The 24,578-nt window shown below is 42.6% G+C and overlaps 1 protein-coding gene and 1 long non-coding RNA gene across 3 annotated transcripts; one reads left to right on the top strand and one right to left on the bottom strand.

Moving 5' to 3' along the window:
• On the top strand, nucleotides 1-1,586 carry LOC311261288. The gene is made up of 2 exons (XR_014623126.1): nucleotides 1-107; nucleotides 319-1,586. It is a non-coding gene; the product is annotated as an uncharacterized lncRNA (long non-coding RNA).
• add2 (adducin 2 (beta)) lies at nucleotides 898-22,003 on the bottom strand. 2 transcript variants are annotated; one of them, XM_084359786.1, is made up of 15 exons: nucleotides 21,578-22,003; nucleotides 16,045-16,242; nucleotides 15,466-15,607; nucleotides 13,099-13,250; nucleotides 12,824-12,904; nucleotides 11,463-11,612; nucleotides 11,108-11,251; nucleotides 10,755-10,853; nucleotides 10,136-10,312; nucleotides 8,566-8,811; nucleotides 5,804-5,920; nucleotides 5,634-5,720; nucleotides 5,414-5,540; nucleotides 3,786-3,872; nucleotides 898-2,869 (listed from the first exon to the last, which is right to left on the bottom strand). In XM_084359786.1, exons 2-15 carry the CDS (start codon nucleotides 16,189-16,191, stop codon nucleotides 2,613-2,615), a joined length of 2,013 nt encoding a protein of 670 aa, XP_084215912.1. In that variant the 5' UTR covers nucleotides 16,192-16,242; nucleotides 21,578-22,003; the 3' UTR covers nucleotides 898-2,612. The 2 variants fall into 2 exon arrangements, with proteins under 2 accessions (XP_084215912.1, XP_084215913.1); XM_084359787.1 differs by lacking the exon at nucleotides 3,786-3,872.
• Nucleotides 22,004-24,578: the final 2,575 nt, after the last annotated feature.

Genomic DNA, 24,578 nt, shown 5'->3' with positions numbered 1-24,578 from the left:
CACATGTTTCGTTTGTACATCACCACCAAGCTGTCTAACCCCCACTACACACCAGAGATTTCTACAAAGACCAACATACAGTAGTAAACTTTACTATCAAGGAGCAGGTGTGTGTGTGTGTGTGTGTGTGTGTGTGTGTGTGTGTATGTGACTGTAATGTATATCTGTGAATGTTTGTGTCTTCTACATGTTTTGCCTCTAGTTCCCTATTGTCTATATTACTCTGATACTCTACCAGTGTGTGTATCCTCATTTGTGTGCACGTACAGTTTGAGAGTATGAGCTGCTGCCTTTAATTGTCTGTTTGTGTGTGTGCAGGGTCTGGAAGCCCAGCTACTGGGAATTGTTGTGTGTAAGGAGCGTCCAAAGCTAGAGGGACAGATGGACACTCTGCTGATCAGCATTGCCTCTGGCAAGAAAAGCCTGCAGGAGCTGGAGGATGAGATCCTCAGGTTGTTGAGCTGACTGTTTTGGAAACTGTGCATCACATATTTATTCTTCTCTGCATGACTGTATATCTGAAAGCATTGGCCAGCAGGTGTCACTGTTCTCTAATATTCTTTACTGAAACTGCAGATTTAATAGAAATGTATTACACTACTTACCATTGTTCCAGGCTCAAACTTTCTCAATGCCACTACAGGATCATTGACAATATTTTGGCTTTAGATACCGATTCCATGTAGATTATGGCTAAGATTAAATCAAACATTTCTTTGTTAGTGGTTAGGCTGCTGGTTTGTATCAACTCAAGCTTTGTGTGTAGTGTGTTAGATTTAATTCTCAGACTGGTCATTTGAGAAAAACTAAATATGAGTAGTTCAAGACATAAAACTGTTTTCTATGCACAACTTCTACCAGTGTATAGAACAATATAGACATGTTAGGATACAGAGACAGTTTTAAGCACACACATTTTAATAAAACACACAACTTTGGGGGCATTTCATTTTTGACAGATGACATTTTCATTGACAATACATCAGTTCATTCTTTCCTATTTGAAGCTATATGCAGCTGCATTAAATCACCATGTTTCTATACGGTTTTCTCCTTTCTCCTTCTTGCACTGACGGTCGACTCTCACCAAATCATTGTTTGAATTAACAGTGAAATTAATTCTGTCTTAAGCACAGCGATCAGTGATGGCAATTTCCTGTTTCTCTGAGTGGCGCTCTTGAACGTGAACCACTGTACAAGCGAATAGTACAAAAGTCGCAGCCTGATGATGTTTTCTTAAAATAATGAATTTATAGTCTCGCTTTAGGTGGTGCCAAAGCACTTTTTTATGTACATCTAACCATCATGAAGCGTTGTGTGTACTTCCAATGTGGGCCCAGACAGAGACATGACTTTTCAAAAAAGAAATGCAGTGAAGCAGCTGAGCAATCAATGGTACCACATCAACTGAAGACTTACACTAATGAAGAGTCCCATAAATATCCCTAAACACAGAAAGATCACAGACTGAGCAGTAGAGTCCCACAGTTTGCACTCCTCCTTTTCTGGACCTTTAATCCTTGCCCACTTCCTGTCCCTCAGTCCTGATATCTTCTGAAACCATAACCCCAGAAAATAAATAAAAACCATGAGCAAACATCACACATCAGCAACTGGATAAAACAGAAAAAATTACAACTGTTAAGAGGTATTTTGCACACACATACATTTGAAAGAAATTGAGAAAAGTGGAATGTTTAGTACCTTCAGTAACTTCTATTACTGGGTTTCAAACTGCATCGGCAAGCAACAACTTCTTTATGCTTTATCCGTTTTTTTGTGTAACAATAGCATTTGTAGCGGCTTGTTTTTTGCTGCGAGACAGTATATTCCCCTCCCCGCTTCCTTTTTCCTCGTTCATCCCCACTGTAATAATGTCAGAGGCTGATAGTTTTACACAAAACCAGCATTCAGAAGAGCACAATCAGTAGCTATCAGTATATTTCTACACATACTGCACCTGTGCTCACACAGTATACCTGCAACATCTATCTGATAATTAGAAACCAAATCGTGACTAGAAGATGCCTACGATGATGAACAAATGCAACATACTAGAATGTCAATATACATATGGTAAGTGCCTATACATGGATAAGGGGTGCATAATTCGAGGGAACTAAAATGTCCACTGTGTCTTCTTGCGAAGATGTGGATTTAAAAATGGTATGAAACAGTTGCAAGTGCGCAGGATCAAACTCGTGACCCCAGTGTTAGAAAGGAAACATGTCCGACTGTCTATACGGTGAAGCTAAGTAATGGTTCGATAGCACAGCAGGTGAAAATAAGACATGAGTAATACAGGTGTGTGTGTGTGTGGTTGTGTGTGTGAAGAAGTAGTGCGTCAAAATGTCGTACCCGACCTGGGTCAAATAGTATGTGAAAAGAATTATCAGTGTTTTTGTTTTAACCTGCTTGCAATGAATCACCCCATAGATCAAATCAGTGAGTATCAGTGTTACAGTAAAATATCTGAGTGTCAGTTTAGCACATGACATCTGAACTGACCGGGTTTGAATAGATCTGATGTGGTTAACTCATCTGCTACTCCGTCATACACTAAGAAATGTTTCACAGTAGTATTTCACCGAGGTCTGGTGTGTGTGAGCACCTCAGGTCTCCGCCTTCTCCTTCTGCTTCTTGCTCTTTTTCAGGAACGACGGCGGCTTGAACTTCTTCTTCTTCTTGGATGGGGACTTGGAGGGCGAACCCTCAGGAGTGCCGCCTTGTAGTTTGGCGGGCGGAGCGGCAGGCGTGGAGGAGGTGTCGTTGGTCGAGAGAGCCTTCATCCCTTTCTCCAGCTCCTCGGTCGTCTGCTTCTCCTCCTCTCCTCCGTTCTGTATGGCTGGAGAGTCGGGCTTTGCCTCCTCTGCTCCGAGGATTGTCAAAAAACAAACACAGAACATTCAGCAACCAGCGAGGGAGGCTCAAGTGGGGTGGAGCTGCGAAGCTAAATGCTAGACATGTCGCTGCAGATGAACATGCTCGCTTTAATGAGACGTGGGTTGTCAAACTGTTTCTCTGTACTTACTAGTGAGACAAGACCAAAGCACCAGAAGTGTGCCCTATGAATCAGTGTGGAGTGACACAGAAAAGGACAGACAGACACAGAGGGAGAGAGTACAACAGATAAAGCAGGTACACTGACAGATGGATTTCCCGACAAAGGGATGAAATGTGGCAAATCAAACAGTAACAGCCAAGACAACAGACTTGTGCCAGATGTTGACTTACGCAGGTGTAACTGATAACAGAAGCAATGTATGTATTCAGTTTACTTTGAGCCATTTCCAGGCTGGTGCTGGCTCACTGGCAGAGCTACATGTGCCAAAGTCTAGTCAAAATGTTTCTCATGAGAGAGATCGATTGCACACGCCAACCAAACCTGACCCCCATGTTACTCCTCCGGGTATCTCACATGTCAACGTCACACTATCCGTGACTGTATCTGCATCTCTCAGTGTGGTCACGATAATAATGATCAGGATAGCTCTTTCTAAAGTCTATGTTTTGTGGAGATTATATTTGTACTTAAAAGAAAAGAAGGAAAAACAAGACAATAAAGCATACGTCTAATCTACAAGGCAAATCCTTCAACAGTCTTCTGTTTTTTAACTAAACAGAGTCAGTATCAGCTACATGTGGGGAGGGGTAACATGGTTGTCAGTGAGCATTTGAAGCATGAGAGCGCAGAAGCACGAGTCCGAGATGCTAGACCAGAGGCAAGCTGCGGGTCGGATACGCAGCATGCAAGGCAAGCAGGGCAGAGCTCTGCCGAGCCTCACCTGAGAGAGGAGGCTGGCTGGGCGGAGGGCCCTTTGTGGGGGAGGTAGCAGGGGGAGACTCCTTGTCACTTGCCACCTCCTCCCCATCTTACACAAAGACACACACAGAGACACACAGTGAGAGTTCAGATGTGCAGGAGGTAAGATTTGTGAGGGCAAAGAGAAGTGAACACAGTTTACATGACACTCACAAGTGAAGTCAAGTTAACATCAGGGGGCTGTGTGCAGCATTTTAACCTCCGAAATGAGTATATGTGCGTATTCAAACATGACTTACGGGCGGTCTCTAACAGCATCTATACGACATTTAATTTTTTGTTACGTGCAGCAACAATTCAGCTGAAAATCTGCTGCATGATTTAGAGCCCACAATGGTGGACGAAAGACAGATTTCACAGGTTCTTACGATGATGGACGGTGGAATATGTTTGATTTGAACTGATGACATATTGGCATTTAAAATGCATTTAAAATGCTGCACACAGTGTGAAAGAAAGTGTGAAATGCATTAGCAGTGAAAGTGAGGGTTAGCATATAAAGCTGCCTTTACTATACTGCATCACCAAACAGACACCACTATGGTGCCAGTAAAAGACAGGAAAGGGTTATCACATGAAACAAAAATCTAAATGAATACAATAATTAATACAGTTAAATAACTACAATGGTTATGTTAAGCTTTGTGGTTGACAAATAAAGATTTAACAATATTTAGACGTCATAACGTTACAATCTGTTGATAAGTTTAGTTAATTTTTTTATGTTTTCCACTAAAATTCTTACACATCGCACCTTTAACCTCCGGCCCAAAGCTTCATATTTTTCTTTTACCTCCAGTCAATTGAGAAATCTGTTAATCTTAGCTCTTTTTTCAAATTCTTTGGTTTTTAGGACACATTTAATCATTTATCTATTCCATATTTTCCCCAAGTATTATTTCCTGTTTCATTTACCACATGGTTACTTGATAATGAGATGAACAGTATGTCAGGGCAGGGATGGGTCCAGGTTTGTTTCTGTGTGTGTGTGTGTGTGTGTGTGTGTGTATGAGGACTGTCAAAGCTAACTGGCTAACTAGCTAGCTGTCATGTTGAGCTCCGGCCTCTTCAGTTAGCTAGCTAGCCAAAGCTAACATTCACCAGGTCTTATCATCCCGTCACCCTGACCTCAGTAGCCGACCTCTCTAATGCTCTTGTGGCTGAATGGGAGAAAACTCCCTGCAACCAGAGACCAACATCTACCGGCAGGTCTTTGCAGAAAGCCTTAAAAGACACGTTCACGTTAAAAAGACATCTAAAAAAAACCTTCATTCTGGCTCTCTGCTGGACGTGATTTCAGCATCGGTAAAGACGTTAAATTGACGTTGTTTGGATATGTTTTGTGCTCAGTGGGGAGGCTTTTGTAGCAGCAGATGGTTTTGGGATGACCTGTTCAACTATCATGTATCGGTGTAATGCTCACAAACATACTTTCAACAATATAAAGCATGTGGGAATAAGATTAGCAGCTATATTCCTGTGTTTTAAGAATAGATTTAGCTGTAAACAAACGTCTCCTGTAGGTTATAGTATTGTAACTGTATGGTTGAGAAACTAGAGTTCAGCTGAATTGAGCTGAACGAATCATACCGTCGGTCCCTCCATCCTGTTTCCTCTGCACCTCCTTGCGATACTCCTCCAGCTCCTGGTCTGTCAGCTGGTTGAAGGGGTTGGGAGGCTCAGGCTCTGGTGGCTCTTTGGGTGGGCTGACTGGAGACTAATAGATGAGCAGAGACACAAAATCACTGCTTTTGAATCTGCAGCTCAAGAAAAGAAACATGTCTTGGCGAGCAGTGAGACTGCAGTTTACCGGAGGACTGTCGACTGTTATGACGCTGGCGAGGACTTGAGACTGCGGGCCTGCTGTCTTCATGTCCTGGCGGTTCTGCTGTCGGATCTGAGGAGAAGAATAGTCTTGTGTCAAAGGCGAAGATCGGGCTTGTGGGAGACAGAAAAGGCCAAAAGCAAAGGAGACGTCACCTTGTTTCGTGTCTCGATCACCTCTTGAGGGTTGGTGAAAAGAGGCACAAACTGGTTTGGGTTCTCTATCTTGATGGCTGTGCTGCCAGCTTGTGTCAGCTCCTCTGCCTTCAGCCACTAAGGGAAAGACAACAAAACAATATCTCATAATACACTTTAACTGGCAAATTATTAGAACTCTATGTAAATGTAAAGGATCCTGCAACAGCCACTGTGGTGTTTTTCTCCCCTTAAAGGTGCACTATGTAGTTTTGGGGAAGAAATTATTTTTTTTCAGAAGAGAAAGATCTTCATTGAGTTTGACTTTTCAAACTCTAATATATATTAGTATATATTAACAGTGACTGGGGACAATATTTTCCTCTGAGAACAGCGTGTTTAAATATGAAAATTCTGAGTTTGAATTTCTTCTCCAAAACCACAGTGTCCCTTTAAAGAGCCTGTTTTTAATCAAGCAGCTCTGACAGTGTGGATGTTTGTCCACCAGAGGGCAGACTGTGCACTGCAGTGGCCATCACAGAGCAGTGGGCCTTCACCTGCAATGCAGAGAAGAGGAGAGAGAGGAAGGTGGGAGGGACAGAGGAGGAGAGAAAACAGAGGAGAGCCAAGCTCCTCCCACTGATGGAGGACAACCAGTCTGATTTTGTTTTTGTCTCTGAAGGACTCAGCACTGCAGCTCTGCTCCATTGTACCCTGCTGTACGTGGAAACAAAAACAAACGCTCCACATTGTATATCAACCGCGGTGAGGATCAGAAAATTGTTGACTTTAGACATCATTTATAACCAATTTCTTTTGAAATCATGAAAGATGTGAAGTTAATTATTCTGTTTCTCTCTGTTACATCAGTCAGTCTTAAGGTGTAGCTCCAAACCTTTTCTTTTTTCATATCTACAAATCACCACTGACAGTTCACCATCCCTCAGTGGTTAGTCAATTCTTAGGTCACGATGGCCACAGTGTAGCACAGTCAGTGTAGCGCAATGTTGTGGAGTGATGCAAGGTTTTTGTGAACCTGCCACCCCCTCAACCCATGATTAGCCTTCTTCCTTCTGGCTGCATGTAGAGAGATACACTTGGGGGATTCATGCCCTCAGCTACAGGGGTTTTAAATAGCCTGAACACACTGGAGTAGATTTGTGTCGTTTGTTATGGTTCCTTTTTTTTTTTTTTGTCTGCGCACAGACTGAACACACATTTCGTGGGGGGGGGGGGCATTTCACATATCACATCAATGACATTGAGAGGTGAAACCATCAACTACAACACAGGGTCATAAGATGGTACTGATGAGGATGCTATAACAGACACATAATGATGATTATAAATGAGTGGTTGTATCTAACCAAATACACTATAGCATTAGTGGCTAATGTCAAATTTAGAAAAATGACCAGCTTTGTTAGCCTTATAATGCTATGTTGACATTAGCATACCTGCCAACATATGGCTTTGAAGAAGATGGAGATTTTCTGGGATATCTGCAAAAGGCTTACCTGTAATGCCCCCACCCCCATAAAGCCCTACACCACAGATTCATTCTATAAATACAGGGATGTTAAATGACTTCTAATTAGCCTTAAATTCATAGCTCGCTGTAGAATAAGGCAAACTGGAAAAAAAAACTAAAACTTTCAGTCAACATCTAAAACTCTCATCACAAAATAGGTGAAATTTGGAAGCATATTTCTTCTTCTTGGGACGTGTTTAGTGTTGAGTGGTGCACATTGGGCGTCTGCGTGTGCGCCCCTCAAGGACCTTATATCAAAATCTGGACACAGTGTTGGAGGCGGAGCCCCATTCATTCCTATAAAAGCTGCTAAGTGGTGCATGAAGCCCAAATCGCTCAACTTCCCAGCTATAAAATTACCTCGATCTTTCGCTTTGTGTGGCCCACAGAGTCTGCACACTAGAGACTTCCGCCGACTGAGCTGGCTAACTTGAATGGGGATAAAATAATTTAAACTTGACAATTTCCAAATGTTATTGGACCAAATGGCTCAAAGTTTTACAGTCAAATGAGTCATTTCAAGGGGGTTGTGACACTCAAACAAATTTATCCACCGTTTTACAGCCACTTCTTTCCCAATGATAGCTTCAGGAAAAGAAATTTTTAGGGCTCCAGTGACGATGTAATTACTCTTTCTGGAGGCTTGGTTCCCCTCTACCTATGGACTGGGCTGCCGGATACCGAGACACATATGCCAGACACTGAGAAAGACCCTTTTGATTTATATCACAATTAAATCAGGAGGTTAACAGGAGAAATTATCAATCAGGAGCACAGAGGGAGAGAGGGTTAAAAATAGGAATACTATTAATAGGAACAAACAGGACACCCACGAAAATCGGAAGTGTTGGCAGGTATGTATTAGTTTGGGTACTTTTACAGAGATTTGTCTGACGGTAGACCAAGGAAAACAAAAAACACAATACAATACAATCAGAAAACGCTCGTCTGCATCCAAATTATCCCACCTATCAAAACAAAGCACCACGCCAGCTGGAGGACTTCACACCTCCTAAAGGCCAGGTATAAGGATGAAGTCGGAACTATTTCAGTCGGTGCAACCCTAAAAATATTAGTTGTGCATAAACTCTGTCCTAAGTTAGAAATTAAATTAAATCTAGGCTACATTTAAACTTAAGCATAGCTTGTGCAGCGCAGTGCTGGTCTGTAACTTTATTTTACACATTTCTTCAACACCATCTATACTGTAGATCTGTTTAATAAATCAATAGAAATCATTGCAGAGCCTCACAGTGGTGCGGTGTCCCGGGCTGGCTTGCTCCTGGCTGACTTTTTGGTAGGTGTTGGGGGTGTTGAGCCAACGGGTCCTCTCCTGCTGCTGGCGCTGGGCGAAAGGGTGCTGCCTCAGAGCCGGGTGGATGCCGTCGTCGTCAAACTGGTGGAAAGTTGTGGCGGTTGCGGGCACCTCCACCTCCCTCCGCGTCCGCGTTCGCTCCAGCAGCACAGGGAAACGGTAGGCGTAGCCTGTACGGTAGCCCTGAAACACAGCAGAGGACAGAAGCTTTAGCTGAAGCAACAGTTCATCATTTCAGCAAGTCTCACCATGTTTAGTTTTCAGTTCTATAGCAGCTTTAATGCAGAAGTTTCTGCGGTTTGTTATGGCTGTATTTCTCGTTTAGTTACAGCTGATGCAAACGAAACATTTCCTGCTGCTGTTTTACATTAAAAGCTTCCCATCTGCAAACCACAGGGAGGCTTTTATGCTGCTGTTGAGGAGCAGCTACAGGAAATTGAGTATTCGTCACATGCTGCGCTCACAGGATGTAGGAGAGATGGGAAAGCATCCCATATTTATGACTAACAATTTATCACATCATCAAACAACTCAAGACGGCTGCAGAATGCAAAGTTAGTGACATGAAGGTTAAAGATCCTGTGCACAGAGGATACAGCAGTATATCTATTACACTGATTCCATTATTGGAATTGGATGTTGACGTGAATGGTATTTAGACAATAGTAACTATGGTAACTTCCATATAAAATGAATGTGACATCAGTATCTAGCTGTTATTCTGTGCTGTTTGTCAGTGGATCAGTTCATTGTACTGGAGGAGAAAGAAGCAGCTGCCACAGCGAGCTGGTTCGGATGAAGAGCTGCAGCTGACAGACCTCCTGCAGTTTGTGTGAATCAGCAAACCTCCCACACACATCAAGGTAGAAAAACCTTTTAGCGGGCCACCCTTTGAATTTGCAAATCTTAATAGAGATAATCCTGCAAATTAGTATCCCACTGGCACAAAGAGGGGAGTGTTGCAAGAGAACTATTAAAAAACTGAATATTTTAAATCAGTGCAGCAAATATCCTGACTTTCATCCTTCCAAAAACATTCGATCCAACATTTCTTATACGGGACTCACAAGCGTCTTACATTAGATATGCTGTGCTCCATGTCTTTAGTGCAACTCATCAGGGTTATTTTTAGCTTTAAGAGCTCCCTCATGAGCCACAGAAGACATAATATGACTGTGCTCATAGACTGTACAAGACTGTATGAAAAACAAAGGGATGTTCATGTGTAGAAAAATTGGTGGAGATAAAAGATTCATTAATCCTCGATCATCACTGTACATGCTTTTGGGTTCCGACACCATCTTCACAAGTCCCAACCTATCAACACTGAACAATCTGACTGAGCGACTTAAGTTATCAAATAAATGTAGTGGAGTGGAAGTATTAAGCAGCAGCAGGTTCCTCAAAATTGTACTTAAGTACAGTACCTGAGTGAATTAATGCAATTAGTTCACCAACTTCAAAGGATTTGGTGGATCCATGGGAACCGTGTAAAAAGGCAGCCTACCAAGTTATCCAGAGTTCTCATGAGGGCTTCAAACTCATGCTCCCCAATGCGGCTCTTGTGCAGGGGTCCAAAGGTGGAGCCGGCCCAGCCCACGGTGCCGGTTGGGTTGGGTTTATGGATGGTGCGGTCCAGCAGAATCAGGTTGTTTTCACCACCGGCAGAGCACAAAGCTGTAACCTTACAAAAAACAAAGAAAGAACAGAAGATTCAGAACAAGCTGCGGTTCATTTTCTCTTTTCTAACGTCTACTTCATGAGCACACATTTAAATCTGAACCATCTTGTGAGAGGGGAAAACATAATACAGTATTGACCTTACAGTGACATATCTGCTTGCCTACAGAGCACTGTTGGTCCTGTTAGATTACTGCAGTGTGTGTTTGGCACGCGACGCTCCTGTGCTGTAGTGTATATCATACTGCAGTGCAGTCAGGGCTGCTGGCTGAATAACAGTGAAAGGGTGTCAAGAGAAGGGCAACTGCCCAGGTGTAAAATTATGTACACATGCCAGCTCACTCTCACAGACCCCCATACACACACACATGCGGTGGCAGTGTGTGTGTGTGTGTGTGTGTGTGTGTGTGTGTGTGTGTGTGTGTGTGTGTGTGTGTGTGTAGTACCTGGATCTGGCAGGCAGCCTGGATGTGGTAGATGGCATAGAAGGCCTCCTCCACAGACTCCCCCAGAGCCACAATGCCGTGATTCCTCAGCACCAGAACCTGCACATCATAAAAATCAACATTCACACAGGAATAAAACCCACATTAATTGTTTCTGTTTCATTTCAGCTGCACGTTATTGAGAAATGTCGACGTAGAACGAGAAGACACGCTGAGAACTCCCAAGTGTCGTCTTCAAGCAGCAGCACCAGTTTCCATAATTAACCCGGTGTAAGACCACGTCACCTCATGTCTTTCCTTCATCCGTTCATAAAGCTGAAGATGAAATGTCTTTACTCTTGAGGTGTGCTCACCTTACAGGTCGGGCCCAGGCTCTTCTGCAGCTCCACCCTGTCCTCCTCCTCCTCCATGACTCCATTGTAGTCATAATAAGCCACATCACCAACCAGCAGGGCCTCATGGGAGAGAGGCAGGAGGCCACACTTCATAGCTGAAACCTGGAGACAGTCGGCTGTCAGTCGTGGCAGCAAAGGTCATGAAATAATATCCAACCTAATTAATCATCATAATCTTAAATGTGTATCCCTCATTCTTCTGTGTGTATGTGGATGTGACCAGCAGTAGTGTAATGTGTCTCCTCTAAACGGGACGGGATAGAGCTGTGACTTCATGCCAACCTCTCTTTTGGCACGAGCCCATCTGACTCACCGCAGCCGTGGCCGGTGTGTGGAGGTGAAGCAGACAGCGGACATCTGGCCGTGCGGAGTAGATGGCCGAGTGCAGGCTGAACTTCTCTTTGTCCACACCCAGGTTGGTGCTGCCCTTCTCCACCACCTCACCCAGGATATTCACCTTCACCTGGAAACCACGCAGCTCAGAATAATTAGATTTGGCAGCACTTCCTCCAGGTGTATGATGTTCAGGAAGCAAAGTCATCAGCAGTGTTATAAAATGCTTACACCAGTGATATTACAATGGAATGAATAATAACATAAGTATTTGTCATACACACAGTTTTAAAACTCAAACAAAAGCATATTTCAGCTGACTGAATGCTTCTTGGAAATTGTGCAACGTGCTTCAAATTAAATCTCTGTGGAGGGCAGAGTGCGTTCCAAGGCTGCTAGATTAACAGCCAATGATTTTCATCTATATTATAATGTAATATTATGAACATTTAAAGGGACAGTTCACCACAAAATCAAAAATACACATTTTTTCTCTACCTGTAGTGCTATTGTTTAGGTCTGAGCTATGACAATGAGAGGTGTCTAAAATAATAAATCTAGAAGACACTCGGCTTGTGGTGCTCAAAGCACGGAAAAAAAACATTTGTCATCCATGTCTCTTTTCAGAAATCATGACCTGGTTAGTCACGATAATCCACAGAGGATAGGTAGGTAGAGGTAGGAACTAAAGTTTTTCTACCAAACTACACCCACCACTGCACGGAGGGAAGCTGAATCTGTTCACTGACATGGTGATAATAATAATAATAATAATAAGGAGCAGCAATAGAGAAGGCCAGGTTTGCGTCAGCTGACCGGAGGGTTCAGGTGGGAGTGTGCCGGTGGAGGAGCTCAGTCAGGTAGAGTGGGAGCCAGATGGTGGAGGGCTTTGTAGGTGATGAGGAGGAGTTTAAAGTGGTTTCACTGAGAGGCAAGGAGCCAGTAGAGGTTCTGAAGGACGGTGTGATGTGGTCACGGGTCCGGGAGTGGGTGAGCAGGCGAGCAGCAGAGCTTTTTTGTATATCAGATTTTTTACCAGAGAGGACACTGTTGCAGTAAAACACATGAGGCTAGCTTACTAAGCTAACTAAACAAGCTAACATTACAGCTCAGCAGATAAGGATGCCATTCATTGTTGAGTTTTTCAAATGTATTTATGTATTTTTTTTGGTGCACTACAAGTTGAGTGCCATCTAGTTCCATTGTATTGGAGAGAAAGCAGACATCCTTAAAGCTGATATCTCCAAAAGCTGGTAACTCACTCTCTCGATGGAAAAACAGCACTACAGGTAAGAGGGATAGTGTGTATACTTGATTGGGACTGGGATGAGTCTTACTCACCAGACTGGATCCAGTCACCTCACTGTAGGCCAGGCCGTCTGGAAGCACCAAGAAGTGTTCCTGTTCTTTACTAACACGCAGCTGTCAGGGAGGGAAACACACACACACACATATTAGTAAAGACACATCAATGATGTAAAGTAAAGCTACATCCAGTTCATTTCAGATACAATACTTCCACAGGGAACTACTGCCCAAATCTGATCTTATGATGGCTCTGACCACCAAACAAACGAAGCTGAAGTCATGTAAAGTAAGAAGATCGTGAAACTAACAGTGAGACAGGTGCGGCTGATCTGGGCCCAGCCGAAGAGATCAAACAGGCGATGGACACTGGAAAGCTTGCAGCGCATCAACCTCTCCCCCTTCACCATGCTGCCAGGCTCCCAGCCGTGCAGGTCGTTGATGGGTGTCACCATCATCATGTCTGTGGAGGCAAGAGAGAAAACCAGACAGAAGCAGAGAAGGAGGGAGAGCAAGATGAGAGTCTGCAGACAACAGAGGTAAGCCTGATCGATTCTTTCACAGGTAAACAGTTCAACATAAGGACAAATGGCATTGGCTGTGTGGATATGGATTAAGTCTGGTTTATGTCCTTTTCTTCTGATGTTTTCTTTCCTGTTGCTTTAATGGACATTTACCTCTGTGTGATGAAAATAACTCATTTGTAATGCAGCTCTACAAGATTTAATCACAGCTCTGACAACCAGTACCTCTCTCTGACTGGACAGTGCAACTTAAACCATGCAGTGCAGAACTTTTGTGTCCCCCCTCTGGCAGTGAGAGGAATTACACAAACACTTGAGCGCTTACGGCGCCGCAGGCTCCGCCATACTTCTATTTGCTGTGTTGCTGGGTTCGGACAAACAATGGCCCTTAAAATTTAAATTTACTGCTTAACTGACAACTTCACTTCTTTTCCTCTTCTCGGCCCGCTTCATCTTCACTTTCCCTCACTCGCTCAACCACACACTTGCTGCAGCACACACACCTTTTATTTTCCCCCGTTTCATCAATACTGTAGCAAGTAACTCAATATCTCTTTGCTCATTCATATTTTAAGACGCCGCAAAGGATATCCTGCAATAAGAAATCCTGACAAGTTGGCACGGAAGTACAGAGAGTCGTTGCATATCAACCCTTTTTCACGGCAGACATTTTGACCAGTGGACGTTCATTTATATGTCATGTATAAGTCTCGCACTACAGGTTTAACCTTTACTACTATGATGAGTACACTGACTTTGGTGACCTCATATCATCTCCTGCACGGCTCTGCCAAACTTAATTTTCACTCTCCTCCCAGCACGCAGCATTCAGTGTTTTACCCTTATGTGTGCCAGTGAATAAGCATGGACAGGAGCAGCTACGTAATGGAACGCATCCACTAATTAATGTTGTTGGTTGCATCTGTGCCAGACAAGCGTCAAGTATCATCAGGTCATCCATTAAATCAAGTAGCTAGTAGGGTTGACACTGATTATTACTTAGCTCTACTTTTTATATGATCAACATCTGGTCTAATAATGACAAGAACAACAAGACCCAGACTAAAGAGAGAACACCTGGTTTAAAAAGAAGTTTGATGGAGCTCAAGCTCAAACTGGGTGATCCACCTGAGCTAACAGACGATCCACAGGACCTCTGATTCATGATTTAGAGTTACCCAGTGGAAAGCTCTGTTGCCCACTTCATTGTTGAAGATTTTGGATGCTCTGGGTATTTATTTCTCAAACTAACAAGTGACTTCCTGTGTCTATTCAGCAGATTTGTCCATGGCACACAGTATGTGGATGTGTGGCTAGTGTCGTAATAGCCAGGTCTTACTCCCCAGCCAAAGGTCTGCGATAGGGGAAAGAAACACTCTGGCTTGTTTGTATTTCTTTAACCTGATCACAATCATCTTCTGTGGCGCAAAGCCCAGGATGTAGTGATGGTGAGCAAAATAGTGTCTGGGGAAACATAGTTTGATTGAACATTTGTACATCAGGAGACAAGCCCTGGAATTAAAATGGCAAACTCGCACGCAAAACAAAAGGTAACAACTGCTTGTCTGTTGAGCGCTGGTTCTCAGGGGCCTCCTGCCCTGCAGCTTTCCCTGCCCCACCACACCTGATGCAAATGAAAGGCCTGTTATCAGTTCAGCAGAGCTCGATGACGAGACAGTCATGTGAATCAGGTGCATTGCAGCAGGGTAACATCTAAAACATGCAGGGCAGGGGCCACCAGGACCAGGTGTTAAGGTAACTTGTTAACGGTAACTTGTGTAGTTTTCAAGCTCGAAAATTGTTGTTGTTTTTTTCCTGTGGAGACGTGCAGTCAGTCAATGGCAGGCTTTATACCAACAGTGTACATCTAGTGAGTCAGACTGATTGTCAACGTGGGCGTATTCACACGCACACACACACATGGTTGGTGCATATGATGCCAATTAGCTTACAGCAACAATATCTGTACAGTTGGTGTGTTGGATGTTTTGGGTGAGTTAACTAAAAAACAATCATGTGAGAATGAAGCTTCACCTTGCATTAAGTCTGAACATGTCAATGTTAAAATTTAGCACCTTGTAATAGATAATAATAGAACACCAGACCTAAAGATGCTCAATGTAAGAGGTTTATCTGAAAGTGTTGTGTACTTACTGGAGGGGGAGACAGGCAGGGCGGCTGGAGAGCCATGTGAGGCCATGAAATCAGCCAGCTGCCTCAGGGCCCATAGGTTGGACGAGCTGCCACCCTTCTTCATCTGTTCCTGGATCATCACATCCAGCTCCTCCCGGAACGACTACACACACACACAGATATTAATATTAATATTAATATACTATCACACATGCTGCATACACAGATCATTTCAGTTTCAAAATAAGACTCCATTAAAGCTCCTGTGTGTGGGAAAGTCTCATTTTGTTTCATCATGGGAGCTTTGAAAACATACAGAACAAACACTTCAGGGCAGAGGGTGAGTAAACACATTTAATTAATGAGTCAGCCTTTCTCCATCAGTCCTTTCACTTCATGCTCACCCTCTCCACTTCACACACAACTTCATCAGCATCACACAGCCTCACTGGTGTCCAACCATAAGCAGAAACACACACAGCCATGCACTCAGGTGTCATCTGAGAACAGATTTATTCTAATGTGGGGTGATAAACACATCTAGAGGAGAGGAGGCAGAGAAAGAGGAAATAAATCATATAAATCAAACAGCCATCTCACCGGACTCTGAAGGAGGCTGGAGATGCGTTTCTTCTGCTGGGGCCCGGAGCCAGGGGTGGAGTGCTGAGGAGACTGGAGGCTCTCAGGGACCCCATCACTGGGGCTGCGCTGCACCGGGGTGCCTTTGGGGGTGGGGGACGTGCTCATCTTCGTCTCTTTTTGCAGAGGGTGACTTACAACCAGGGGTGGGTTGGAGAACTGTAAAGAGAGTGTGTGGATATTATAGATGCTGCTTAAAGAGCACAATTTAAAACCAAAAACAGAGGTAGCATTCTGAGAACAGTACCTAAAGACACCTAAACTACATTTAAAGTGGAAACAAACAACTTTTCCCCCCAATGTTTCCAAGTGGTATTACTGTTACTGCCGCTGTCACAAAGAAGACTGGATTGCTTTTACATTTACCACAAGTCACGGCTACCAACAACACAGGACAAAACATGAGTCTATGCATTCATTTAGACTATAATTGAGATGTAAAGCAGATAGAAATGGGTTCAGGCTGCCGTTCTTGGCCTGGTCTTTCTATCTGCCAGCCTGACCGGATCTGACCTACATTTTCCCGTGAGATTGACATATTACAAAGTGAAAGCGAGGTTCTGGGAAACCAATCTAAGCACTGATAGTGTCATTATTCAGCAGGTATTACATTGTGAAATCAACATTTTCTTCATAGTGATAACTTAAAGCAAAACAAAGTCTATTGCCAGTATAATTTACACATGTTAGAGATTAGAAACAGACTTTTACGCTACAATGAGAAGATCCATACCACTCTCAGGTCTGTCATTAATTTAAGAGGCACCGCTAGCAGCCAGTTAGCTTAGCTTAGCACAGAGACGGGCGCCAAGTGGAAACAGATATGAGTAAAGAGTAAAAATGACAAGTTGCGTTTTAATGTACCAAGATCTTTCTAGGACACTGTGTATTTTAAAAATATGTTTCAATTCATCATTTCCTGTTCATTCCCAATATGAAATTCCCCGAGCAGGCAAATGAGGTGAATGTAAAGTACAACAGGGATGTGGTAGACATGATTTAAAGATTTAAGGAAGGATCATTACAGGTTAATTAAAGTCACAAAAAGCAGAATTTCAAGAAATCAGCTATTCTAATTAAACTAGCCATATGCTCATGAAGCAGCTGCGATAATCATGTGAGGAGGAAAAGTCACTTCTATCAGAGCTTATCCTTGGAAACATAAGTAAATGTGCAAGTGAGCAGAATAGTTTTTAATCTTCCTGAGCTTTAGAGAGTCCACATAAGCCCTGCTTAGTGCTCCTGTGGTGCACATCAGCCCAGAGGAAGTCAAAAACCAAAATTAAATATCAAACAAATGTCAGTTAGATCACTTTGCTCACTTGCATTAAAATAAACAATAAACAGTACACTGGACTGCACATTCAGCCTTCATTTCTTTCTGTGTTCAAATGGCTGCATTAAGATGAAAAACCTACCCTCACATTAAGGATGCTGTATTCCTTGGGGCACCGGCCGGTGGAAGTGAACAGCTATAGAAAACGCAGCATTAGCAGTAAGAGCTCACATGCAGGCGGCCGCGTCAGAACCACTCACAGGAAGTTTGCTGCTGATACAGCCCGGTAATTGGAGAAAGAGTCAAGAGTTACTGTAAGGATCTTCAGTAAAAACAGCTGGCCACTCCCTGAATGAAACACGCACACACACACACGCGCACACACACAGTGCTGCAGGGAGCAGATAAGGCCCCGAACACACCACACCCTCTCTGCTGTGCTACGTCTCACAAACCGACTCAATTGCTTTCTTAATTGTGCATCCCTGATCACACGCATCGTCAGTCTCTAACATCCAGGGCGGACTTTAAAGATGCTCTCTTCAATAGCACAAGAGGAAGTTAAATCAGATCACCGTGCATTACTGAATCTCATCGCACTGCACAGGAGAAACTCTGACAGATGACTAAACCTTTAATGGAGTTTCTGGGTAAAATGTGCACTTTATCCTGCCAACGTCAGGCCCCTGAAACATTACATCAGCTCTCCGGAAAAACATCAGCCATTTACTAAACTATCAACTAATCTCCATAAACACACAAGCATTATGTTCCCAGATCATAACAACTATGTTTTGATAATTAAACAAAACTACTCCTAAGGTGGTTTGAAGCAATCACAAGCTCATATATTTATATCTGGGTTATAATCCAAATGTATTTTTAACAGGTTGCTTATTTTACGATTATAAGCAGGAGTCAGTCTATAAAAGCCATCATGTGAGGCCGCAGCTTTCCCTTCCTCTCTCACAATAGAGCTCGGTTCACAGTGTATCCGACTCTCTCTCTGGGGGAAGAGGGGGCCCAGCTGCTGACAGGCAGCAGACAGAAAGCCTCCCTCTCCAGGGAGGCTCCTAATGACTGAGGGGAGACGTAGAGATCTGGCTGCTGGCCCACACCAGCCCTGCCTGCTCCTCCTCCTTCTTATCCTCAGTCGCACTGTGATGGCTGACCATGATGCATCATCACCTCACTTTTGTTTCAAAAAATCTCAGGAGGCAGGGGAGCTGACTTAGGGCCACTCTCTCCTCTTTTTACGAAACTCCCTGCAGAATTTCAGTATTTATTACATATTATTTGCTGTGCTCTGCTACGAGACACTCTTCTGCCTAATCCCTACTTTTAAAAGAGGTGAACTAAACCATCAATCTTCTAAGTTTGGTGCACATAATCTCCACACACACATGCCTGTATTGACTGCTGTAAATCTACCTACTTGCAGTGGTTTAAGGAGGCCTGTGTCTGAGCTCTGACATCCAGCAGCAGAGAGTCAGATAGGGATAATATTACCTAAGTAGCTCTGGATTGATTTCCTCTGGCTTGGCTTTCATTAGGTTTATGTCATAATGGATCCAAACCAGCTGCTTGGTTTTAACAAACCGGTACCTTTACTACCAGTTTCTCAAATAAGATAAAACCATTTTGAAATGATTTGACATTAGAAAAGATTTTTTATAATAAACATAGTGATGGGACAATTAAAGATTTGAGTGCAGATCGAATAAAAAACACAGTAAGTTAATACAGGTGAATTTTCGTAATCGGGATAATCGTGAATATCCTCCATGGATGACTTGAAAAAGCTGTCTATCTCACTGACATACAGTCGTTTATTGGTTTCCTGTTTTATTTTGAAATGCTTAAGCCAGCCACCATGGCCCGCACATTGTATCCCCCACAAAAACAAGTTCAATCGGATGTTCCTGTCGTCCCATGCCTACTCACATATTCGCTTATTTGAAAAGTAATGAGAAAGTCCTCATCGAACCATGATCACCTCTGGACTGCATGCAGCTCCCGCATTTTTATTGAACATAACACATCTTCACACATACCATTCTTTCTAATAGTCCTGCCTAACACAGGCTAACGTTAAGCCTGGCTAAACTAAATCATTATTGCATATTTATAAGATAATATTCATAACGTTCAAGAGGAAATTTGCTGGATTCAATCTGCAAATTAATGGACTCATTAACTCTAAACATCTAGCAGGCTGAGTGCTTTGCAGAAATGCTGCATAAACAAGATGAGAAAGCATTAACGCATGAACGATGTAGAGGTAGAGGAACATTTTTTCGAAGTAATTTCTTTTCCATACTGGATTATTTCTCCCGTAATGTAAAAGTAATTTAAAAAAATTAATTAGGCAAACGACGATGTGAAGAGTTTATGTCACAATTATCCTGTCCAACATAACTGCGATTCACGTTTTTCATCAAATATTCTTAAAACTTTAAAATAGAAACAAAAAATGCACTAAATCATACCGGAATCACAAATATCTTTATTGCATCACAGATAGGATATACATCTTTTTAAATGAACATAAATCATGATTCATGAGATCTTCTAGCACAAATAAAGGATTAATAAATGGTGGTAACCTCATCTCCCTGTTGTTCTCAAGACACATCCGATTTAACTTGTGTTTGTGGGGGTACGATATCCAAGTCATCCCTTCAGCCGTGGTGACAGGCTGCCAATACAGGATTGTACGTAAATTAACTAAATAGCTTTTTCAAGTCACCAGGTGAGGATGTTCACTCGGATATCATCTCGATTCACGATTATAGTCATCCGTGATCAAATATTTTATTGTTACATCCATATATCTAATATATAAGCTTAATTAACAGACCTTCTACAGGGCTACATGTCCTTAATCCTTACAGTTTGTTTACTTGCCCCTCAGAGTCTCATGTTTGATTTTCAATAACTACAACTTGAAATAAGGTTTTGTTGTAGGGCTGCACATGAATCATATTGCGATTATTTTTGACAGATATCACAAATGTGAAATGATTTCCTAGGTGTCATTTAAACTGGAGACAGCTCCCTATCACTTTTTACAAGCATAATTTGTTAAAATGTCTTAATATCCTATGAACTGTCTATGAAATGTAAACATAACATTATGCAAGTTTCCCCCCACTGTAAATATCTACATTGACCTCATATGGTCCTCCAACCACTGCCTGTTAAAAGACTCTTTCAGCTGAGCCCTAATGTCCTCAGCACTTTTCAGTGATGAATCATCATTGAGAATTCAATGATTAAATTTGCATCACAATTAATATTTTCTAATTGACAAACCTAATAAAAGCATGATGGGGTCTGTAGCAACATCTAAATCATCACCAAAGGCTTGATTTATGTCTGATAAGCTTTCCAGTAATTTAACACCTTACATCTTCCACTAACACACTGACTTTCACATGAACTTCTACGTTGCTGTGGCTCAGATGAATCTACACAGAGGTTCAATGTGTCTGCCATTGTGCTGTGGGGGATACAAATCTACATACTCCGCTCCCAGAGGACGGAGAGGACAGGCCCATCGACCACAGCGGCAGGGCACCATGTTGTGTATCTACGGCACCATATTTCTACATGAATGCACGGGGTTTTTGTGGGGGTTTTTTTGTCTCCCGCATCCTCCGTTCATCCACCCGCTCGCTCCTCGCGCTCTGCATGGCTGCCTAGCAACACACGCGCCGCAGCCTCAGCACCAGCGGAGCGGAGGATCCGCTAATGGCCACCCGCAAAAATGCGGAGGCCAGCAGCGACACACGCAGCACTGCGCGGCTCTCCGCAATCCGGAGCAGACCGGTTAAACAACACAAAACCACCACTGGCTCGTTAATGAGCGAGACGAACAAGGCTCTGCCATCACACACTCCAGCCTCACTGTGACCGCACGGATGGGAGCTCGCACCCATCACGAGCCTTTATGTGTGCACGCACGCAATGAGGAAATAAAAGCAACACGGAGGAGATGCTGCGCAGATTTTCAGCGTTTATCCGGGATGATCGGCAATAACATAACAAACATCAGGCAGTGAGGACAGAGCCGTGTCACACTGAGACATCACCAGCGAAATGCGCACACACCAATCATGCACGCGTCAGGGAGGACCTGTACTACGCCCAGCCATTTCACCATGAAAGCCCTGTTCACCTCATCTGAACACAGACACGATCAGGCGGTCCACTCACCTCAGTGCATCCTCAGGACCGCGTCCTCTGAGTGGGTGCGGCACACCCACAGCCCTCCGCCGTCCTCAGGGTGAGCAGACGTGTTTAAATCACAGTGAATCTGTCTTCTTTTGTCAGACTGTGTCAGGGCCTCAGCTCGCACCAAGTCAATACACCCTGATGTTGTTCATCGCTCAGTGCGCCTGGACCAGCCCACTGCCACGCCTGTCCCCTGTCTGACACCCAGAGGCTCCCACTCATGCAGCTACACGAGGCATCAATCGGAGCTCTGCTCCTGGGTGTTGTTTGTAGCGCTTACGTGCAGCCCGGGAGGATCTCTAACGCTGTCTCCTCAAACGTTTAGTTTGCAAGGCCGTGTTCAGATCAGACAGATTATGTGACATCAGACAGGCGCCACCTGCTGGTCACATGGAGAAGAGTCTGCACACTGTGAGATGTGAGGATTATTATTACTCCACTGCATTTTTACAGCTGTGCTTACTAGGTTTTACTTTGCAAATAAAGATTTGACATTCAAAATATACAGGAAGTGGAAGTAATAATGTGTAAGAATTGTCAAAGGTCAAACTAAATGGGTGAACGCATGTGAGCAGAGGAACCACTAACGATTGCTGACTGTACTTTTTTCTGTAGCTTTCTGTGGCTGTAGCTAGCTGCCATTAGCTTGTTAGCTCAGTTAGCCGTGCAGCTAGTGGCCTCAAACTGACTTGAGTCTCTGCAGGCCGGTAGCTTGACTCACTTTTTTTCACATTCTGTTGATAAGTTCAGTTAATTTTTTTTTTTTATGTTTTAACTGGAATTCTTCCACAGATATTTCATAATACACCTTTAATGCATCATTAACACTAATCCAATCAGACAACATATGCAACATTCTGCATAATGAGAATGTAAAAACTCAATTTGATTCATAATTTAGGCTGAACGTGCTTCTGATCTTAAAGTTAAAATAAAAAATTCACCCAAAAATGAAAATGCAGTCATTATCTACTCACCCCAATGCCACTGGAAAGTCGGGTGAGGTTTCTGGAGCGTCACAGAAAAACAGCATTGCAGCATTCTCCTGAACAACTGAAGTAAATTGAGACTCATTTTAAAACATTCAAAAAACAACCTGAAATTAAACATAAAATGTTTCCAAACAGCTCGTCTGGCATAATCCAATCCTTATTTTTGTCTCCCCATTTTACACGTTCTGCTTTCTATATCTGTGTTTGCTTTTGCAGCTGCAATACCTGCTTTTCTTGTGACTTTTTCATTGTTTGATTGGTTGTATGTACAGCACTTTGTACTAAAAGATGCTATAAAAATGGCTATTAATTATGATAATAATCTTCACATCTGTCACAAATGATATAATAGTTTGGAAAAAAACAGCAATTAAAAATGTGTCATTACATTTCTCATTGAATATCCCAGTTGTAATGGTAGGTGGTAATAGTATGATGAAATCAAAGCTTCTTTATTATTTGCAGCTTGTTTATTGGGTAGCAAAGTTTTCAATATAGAATATTTACATCATTTTTTCTTCAGAACATAATGAAGAACCCTGATGTACCCTATAGTTCAACCCATTCATAAAGATGTTCTGTATCTTTACTCTAGCAACCTCTAGCATTCGCTCGTCTTGTTAATCTCTCCATATATATTATATGTGCTGCAGTGCCATTGATATGTCCTATTCACCAAGTCAAGCCCACTCTCCTGCCCACACATTAAATCCTTCCTCCACTTCCCTTCCTCTGCATCTTTGTTCCTGAGGTTGTATATGCAGTAATATAAAAAAAGAAAAAAGGAAATACATAAATATCCTTCAGATAAACCAAACATCATAATTTTGCAGAAGAATACAGTAAATTAGCAAAAAATGACCGCAAAAAAGTTAATATTAAGACTGTCAGTGACGACTCCACCCACTACTGCACCTGTCCCCCCCAGGTAAGCCAGTCTAGAACCACTCTTCTTTTATACTTCCAAACAAATTGACCTGTAAAGTTTGTCGTGTAGTCGCAACAACAAATAAATTTTTTCCACTGAGTAAAATTGGGATGAAGGTCCCTTCTCTTGCCTGTTCTGTGCTACTGCTTTCGTGGCGGATGCAAGCAGCATAGGTAAAAAAGTACTGAACTTTACAGTATATAGTACCTTTCATACAAACATGGAACCATAAGTTCTTCATAGAGCAAATCAAAACAGTTCATTTTTCACATCCCTCCAGTAGATCTGTTTAGCAGTTGTGTTTAATATGGAGTGTTTATGTGTGTCATATTAGAAAATGCTCCATAATTTGGTGACCATTTTGAATTCTAACGAGATACTGTCCAATGACTGACTTTCTGAGTTTCCCAGATACGGTGTTTCAGTAAGAAGCTTATATTATACAAATTTAAATCTATTTCTAAACTGTTCAAACATCTTTAGTTATCTTTAGTGATGGATGAATGTGATTGATATTTCTAATTTAATCTAATTTTAAGGTGGGGAACTTTAATCTCAAATAGGCAAGACTTGACAGATTTGAGAGTTTACCAGAGAGACCAGAAGTTTACTGCATCTCTCTCCGTATCATGACTGTTGTTTTGGACCATCTTCCGAGATTTATCATCAGGGAATACCACCTCTGACAGAGTAGTTGTTGTGCAGGCTGATTTCTCAATCTCTCATCATAACTGCCTCTCCTCCACCTGTGACCCTAGCTGCAAGACCTTGTATCATACCATGGATGTCTAACCAGGAGATTAGGCGAAAATGAGAGAGAAACGTGTTTTTCGGTAGCATTTGTGCAGTTTGGAAAATAAATGTTCTGTTGTTCTGACACATTCTGTGATACCTGATGAAGTGAGGAGCAGCAACAACCACCTATTGAGAAAATGAAAGCGTTAACATCATAAAACATTCAAACACAGCATTCAATTATATTGACAAATTAACTTTATGAGAGCCAGAAAGTCTCAGTCATCTTGGCGCAAGTTTCTCCCTTCAAATGAGAATTCATGAAAGC

This window comes from Pagrus pagrus (assembly GCF_965226575.1).
Source record: "Pagrus pagrus genome assembly, chromosome: 8".
Taxonomy (NCBI): Eukaryota; Metazoa; Chordata; class Actinopteri; order Spariformes; family Sparidae; genus Pagrus; species Pagrus pagrus.
Note: the sequence above shows the minus strand (reverse complement) of the source record. Positions and strands in the feature narration are given on the sequence as shown.

Excerpts from the sequence above, each read along its gene's own strand:
- add2 (XM_084359786.1), bottom strand. The coding sequence starts at position 16,191 with ATGAGCACGTCCCCCACCCCCAAAGGCACCCCGGTGCAGCGCAGCCCC. Across the intron at positions 12,905-13,098 it reads TCAGCCGCACCTGTCTCACT|CTGCGTGTTAGTAAAGAACA; the intron begins GTTAGTTTCACG and ends CCTCCCTGACAG. Across the intron at positions 11,613-12,823 it reads AGGTGACTGGATCCAGTCTG|GTGAAGGTGAATATCCTGGG; the intron begins GTGAGTAAGACT and ends CGTGGTTTCCAG.